General features: G+C 39.0%; 1 protein-coding gene across 1 annotated transcript in view; it reads right to left on the bottom strand.

The window, feature by feature from the left end:
* Nucleotides 1-272: 272 nt before the first annotated feature.
* The window catches only part of LOC130090965 (interferon-induced protein 44-like), a 45,644-nt gene continuing 39,647 nt past the window's right edge, over nt 273-6,269 (bottom strand). The window contains exons 3-7 of the mRNA XM_056258610.1: nt 1,563-1,767; nt 1,266-1,412; nt 1,003-1,174; nt 638-738; nt 273-508 (exon numbers count right to left, since the gene is read on the bottom strand). Coding sequence (XP_056114585.1) covers nt 338-508; nt 638-738; nt 1,003-1,174; nt 1,266-1,412; nt 1,563-1,767 — 796 coding nt within the window. The 3' untranslated portion in view covers nt 273-337. The remainder of the gene's footprint in view (nt 509-637; nt 739-1,002; nt 1,175-1,265; nt 1,413-1,562; nt 1,768-6,269) is intronic.

Genomic DNA, 6,269 nt, shown 5'->3' with positions numbered 1-6,269 from the left:
CCTAACCACACCTACCGGTTACAGGCGGCAGTATCCGAAAAATTTCTCCACACATTCTCTAGGCTAATACATACTCTAGCAACAGTAAAGGTTTATAAAAAGAACCACAACCAATGTGAGTTATAACTTTTAATTAAACACAAAACATAATCCTCTATAGTGATTTTAATCCACAATGCAGCGTATGCAGATAGCTGCTGATAATACTGAAAGAGCTTATATGAATACAGTGGTATGCTTCGTATCCCTATAGGTAGACGTGGATCAGCTGAGAGTCAGCTGATGTGAGCTTGACTACCATGACTAGCCAGAACTGATGCTATACGCTTGATTTTTGTCAGTAGCTTTCATTGTCCACCAATCTATCATTGGCATTATAAACAATCTGTTCAAGTGCCTTTAGTATCAGAGCATCAATGTCATCCTCTGTGTCAATCTCATCATGGTAGTTCTTCACTGGGAAGATGTTTGTCAATGGCACACCAATTTTTTCACTGCACATATGAATCTGGACAGGAACAGAATGTTAGGTCAGAAAATTAGATGTGGCTATTAGACAGAATCAGATCAACATGGGCAATATATAGTTGCAATATATAAAATTGAAATGTGTATGTCTTTGGATGACATCACATACCTTCTCTTTGATCTTCTTGCTAGTGTAGATCTTCCTTAGATCCTTGTTGACCAGTGGACATGCTTCATCCACTTTGGTCATGACAATCACTTGAGGAATCCCTACAGCAAATGCAGAGGCAATACAGGTTCTAAAACAAGTTTTTGTCCTCAAAAAATTGAGTACATGGCAATTTGTTGTACATATATACATAACTGACCCACATATATTGTCTGGGTCATAAAAATAATTAAGCAGGATTTTGTCCACCTACGCATTGAAAAAAAAAAAAACACAAACCCCAACCCACTTTATGCCCACTTCTCTCTCATGTATGTGAACTCATGAATGAAAATCATAATCGAATATTCAGGGGTCAGATTTACCCTTATCACTGATTGCCTGGCGGATGATCTTCAACTTGTCAATAAGTTTATCATCTGTGAATTGGACTGCATTTGCGGCTACGACGTACACCAGGCAGAAAATCTGATCGGAGAGGGTAGGGTTATCGGTGTAATGTTGATCCTTATGAGTGAGTGCCTGCTCCTCATTGAACTAAGATTGGAAATTCAGCAAAATATGTTAAGCGTCAAACCTATTGCACACACACAAATTTTGTTAAAATGTTAATGTAGTGGTTTATTACTTTATAGCCGTCATTCACGTGGCCAAATACAGCATTGATGATGTCCTCTGTTTTTGACCCAGCCAATGCATCAGCTTCTAAGCCCATTACGTCCTTGAAGACGAACGGCAAAGATTTTGTCTCATTTCTGATGGTGAATCCTTTGAGCTAGTGAAAACCAAAAATATAGAGGCATAAATATTTGTAAACAATTTCCAAGAAATCCTAATTTGATTAACTAAAATGTTCAATGCTCAAGAGTAGGTCAATTTACATTTTTAGATCTTTTAGAAAACCGTATAGATGACAAATGCTTACATTTCTTGTGAAACTATGACTACCACCAGCAGATGAATTCACTAGCGCTCTAGCGGAGATCCGTCCTTGAAAGGCACTATTGATGGAGTTAATAAAGCTGGACTTTCCTGCTCCAATTTGTCCAGCTACCAGAATCTTGATGTCCTTTACATCTTGAGATCTCGGTGAGAAGTTTTCCAGCTTTTCTTTTAGGGCTTCTTTTTGTCTGTCAAATCAAAACAAAAATTTACAGAACTTCACATAAAGCTTCTGTCACCCCACGTTATTTTGCCATAGTTATGGACACCATTCCTAGTGGAGCTATTGCACTTCTAAGTAAAAAAGTTGCACTTCTAGTCTTCCCTAGTAAAAAAAAAGTATACTTTATTGTATTTGAAATATATTCCATTTTTCAATAGTACATTGCACTATACTAACACAATTTTTTACTATCTTTAAATATATTAAAATTATGTTGGCATCATGCTTTTACCTATTTTCACAATACAACTTTTAACACACTTTAAAATAATTGTACTTTAGTATATTTTCTAAAAATATACTTGAAGTGAAAATAGTTTGTTTATTAGAAATAGTTTATAGCCACTTTATTAAAAATATATTTCAGGTATATTTTAACTGTGTTCTGGAAATGATCATTGTAACAATGCATTGAAAGTATACTTTCAAAATACATTATAGTATACAATAGTGTTTTGTACAAAGTATAGCTAAGTATTATTTGTTTATTAATGTGCATTTGTTATTGAAGACAAAGGTTGCAATTTGTAGTATTTGGAATAAGATGAGGACAGAGACGTGAATAATACATTGATTGTCTTTTTATATATTGTTTGTTATATTGCTTGTTAAATTGATTTTTTTTTTGATTGAAATGAGGTTGAATTGAATTATGTTCTGTGGTGATGTCAGAACATCATATGTTGACCTGATAAGGAAACTGATCCTACTCTCTTCCATTGACCAAAGGTCTTGCCAGCCCATCTTGCGTTGTTCCACACTCTCCCATTTCATCCACTCTCCCTGCTTGGCCTGGGAAATGGCCTTTATACACCTCATCCTCTCCTCCTGCTTTCACACCTCGTTGACTACGAGCTTCCTCCTTTGAGCTGGGGCCTGCCTTGTGCCATTTAGGAGGAGCTAAACTGAGCCCAAAACCCCCTCTTCCATGCTGTACCTGTCCCACGATATCACCAATTTGAAGGGCAGCCTTTGCATCTTCCACAGATTTCTTTGCTGACCACTTTCTACAGTTTTTAACACAGGTGCTACCTCCCTTACACATTTGTCGCGTGACTCAACTAAGGTAATTTCCAGTCTGACCTTGGCGCACTTGACTGGCAGCTGCAATATTCCTTTACTATAAAGTCCCACTCTGCTGAGGCAGCGTGGAACTCCCAACCATTTTCTGATGTATGAACTTCCAGCTTCCAGCTTATCCACTGTTGTCAAAGAAACCTCGTACACAGTCAGTGGCCACAGCAACCTCGGCAGTAGACCAAACTGAAAGCACCAGAGTTTTAGTTTGCCAGGTAGAGCGCAGCTGTTTATGCTCTTCAACCCTTCCACTGCCTGTCGTCTAACAACTTCTCCCACTCGAACTGTGTCCTTTAGATCCTCATCGTACCATCCCCCAAGACTCTTCACTGGCTTCTCAGAAACTGTTGGTATTGCCTCACCATTAATGAAGAATGTTTTATCTACTACTTTGCCTTTAATTATCGAGATGCTCCTTGATTTAGAGGGCTTAAATTGCATTCGTGCCCATTCAATGTTATCGGTTAATTTACCCAATAACCGATTAGTGCAGGCTACTGTTGTAGTTATGGTTGTCATGTCATCCATGTATGCTCTGATTGGTGGTAGTCGCATCCCAGAAGCCAAGCACTCTCCTCCTACTACCCATTTTGATGCCCAAATGATTACTTCCATTGCCATGGTAAAAGCCAGTGGAGAAATGAATGCCTTTCTGAATGCCCTTGCCTTTCTCACAGCCTGCTCTACCTCTTTCCACTTAGGTGCACAGACCTCCATTTGGTATTCTGGTGGATTGATAGGTGGGATGTCTGACGGAATTGACATAAAGGCTCATGCGTTTTTTCATCTGTATGTGTTTCCTCCAAATATCTCTCCAGCTCAACCCTAGATGCTTTTAACGTGCCAATCTTCTCACTGGTGAATAACTTCTTTATGCATTTGAATGGGTCTTTATAGAAATTAGCCCTCGCACGTTCCTTCTTTTTGTAGCGTTTCCGTAGGCGCTCAGCTCTGCGTAATGTTGCAAGCTTATCTTTTATGGCCCTTTGTAAGAGATTGAGTCCCTCCTTCTGACTTTGTTCTGCTCTTTTCCATTGCTTCCTCAGCTGTCTCCTTTCTCTAACTAACCCTTCAATTTTCTGCTGCCGTCTAGACTTTCCAGGAGTAGTTTGTACTTTTTCCTTCCTTTTTTCCACACCAAACTTCTCACTTCCATATGCGTAAATGATGTCCCCAAATTTATCCAGCTTCTTTTCAACTGTACCAGTTAATCTTTCCAATGCAAAGCATAGATCTGTGTTTACCGTGTCCCATGCAGTTTTCTCACAAGCTGTTGGCCATCTAACTCCAGGCCTATGCCCGTTGAGGTTCTTTTCTCTCTTATGCTGGTTAGTCTGACCGGGTTCACAAGTATCAATATGTTCATCACTAACTGTGCAAACCCTCCTCTCCTCTATGACAGGGGTGCTGATATCCTGCAAACTGTGGTTTGCTTCCTGTCGCTGGATTTCATTCGACTGACTTGACTGACTTCGTAAGAAGTACTGATCAATGCGAGGCCCTTGTCCCTTCTCCCTCAAGCATTTCATTTTCCCTTGATGAATCTTCAAACCCCTGACCGTTGTCGCCTTGCTCCAGCCACAGACACAAGCTTGGAGTTTAATGTCTTTGCTAACTGCAGATCCTGAACTAGTCTTTTGTGAAGTACTCTCCATACTCATATCCGTTTCCATTCCAAAGTCGTTAACCATGTTGTCCAACATTGAGTCATCTTCCGCCCCCGCTCTCGCAGACTCTAGGGGGGTATTTAATTTCTTTAATTTCTCAGAAGCCTTGGGCGGGTGTCTCCAGCATCCTGTAAAAACAGAGCTGGATACTGCCGACAAGGGTAGCTAACCCTTACCAGCCCCATTGGAGTCTCCTTCCTCCTGTCAGCTGTCTCTCCAGTCTGTCACAAGGTCTTTCCCTTGTTGCCAGCAGCACTATTCACCGCAGTCACTGGACATATCCAGATCTTCTTCTTTTCCATTACACGAGAGTAGATGTTAAAACTTCATGCTGATTTGTACTCTGCTTTCGCCAAGATAAGCTCCAACTAAGACGTAGCTTTACAGCAGCCTATGCTTCTCCATCCATTTACACTTCTTTCCATATGGTGATGTGAATCTCCTTCTGTCTGGTGTTAATGGCTGCAATGTATTTGCATTTGTACAATGTGACTTTGAATATAATTTAGTGCTCCCAGCTTTGTAGCTGTAAAAGCAACAAAACCTTTTTATGTGGTTGGTCAACTTTGACTGCGAACAGCCAAGAAGTGACTTTTTTTATTGACCACTTAGACTCATCAAATGAAATCCAGTTTTTATTTTTCAGATTGCATATATAAAATATTATTGAATCACTCAAAATGAGGAAACCATTTTTATAAGCATATTCATTATTTATTATGCAAGTATGTTCGTGAATTACTCTGTTAAAAAAAAAATTGTAACTGTTAAATCAACATTAGGCATGGCCAAACTGAATTAATGGATTGATATGGTAAATGGACTGCATTTATATAGCATTTTCAACAGACCCATGGTCACCAAAGCGCTTTACATATTGCCTCACATTCACCCATTCATTCATCCATTCATTCACTCATTCATACACCAACGGCGGTGTCAGCCATGCAAGGCGCCATCCAGCTCATCGGGAGCAGCTGGGGTTGGGTGTCTTGCTCATGGACACCTCGACACTTCAGGTGGAACCGGGGATGGAACCACCAACCTTCCGGTTTGTAGACCCAAGGTTATTATAGTTTTGCTTTTTTAAATTAGTTTTTATTTCAATAAAATTTTCAATTTTAGTTAGTTTTAGTTAGTTTCATTAATGGTATTGTTAGTTTCAGTTTAGTTTTTATTTTGCAAACACATTTCTATTTAGTTTTTATTTTATTTAGTTTCAGTTTTAGTTTTAGTAGTTATAGTTTAGCAGAGCAAACAGAACACTTCCAGTGTAGACCAAAGCAAGACAAAGTTCAGCAAAGTTTAATGTTTGCCCAGATTACAGTTAACTCTTGTGCAGACATCTTAATAATAAAAAAAAATAATGGTTTAAGATTGAACAAAGCACCAAATAAATGGAACTTAAAAGTAGACAAGAAAAAAAAAATGAAAAATTCAGAAAAACTAATTAAGATGAAATCTTGTTAAACATGCCTAGTTTACTTTTTTCAGCTGTACAATGTAGCAGATTGATCACTGGTACATAAAAAAACAGCTTAATTCATCTGACTACAGCCAACACAACCTGCTGTGAAGCCAGTGTGATTAAATAATGAAGTATCTATGCAATGTGTGAGTGTGTACCATAGACTGTAAAAAATATGGACAAAGCGTCTGTGACGTCACCCATAGACTTTCTGAAGAACGGTTTTGAAGCCGTTTATGGGGGGTATGGGCGGCG

The sequence above is a fragment of the Rhinichthys klamathensis genome, unplaced genomic scaffold (assembly GCF_029890125.1).
Source record: "Rhinichthys klamathensis goyatoka isolate OS25496 unplaced genomic scaffold, OSU_Roscu_1.1 h1tg000157l_1, whole genome shotgun sequence".
Lineage (NCBI taxonomy): Eukaryota > Metazoa > Chordata > Actinopteri > Cypriniformes > Leuciscidae > Rhinichthys > Rhinichthys klamathensis.
Note: the sequence above shows the minus strand (reverse complement) of the source record. Positions and strands in the feature narration are given on the sequence as shown.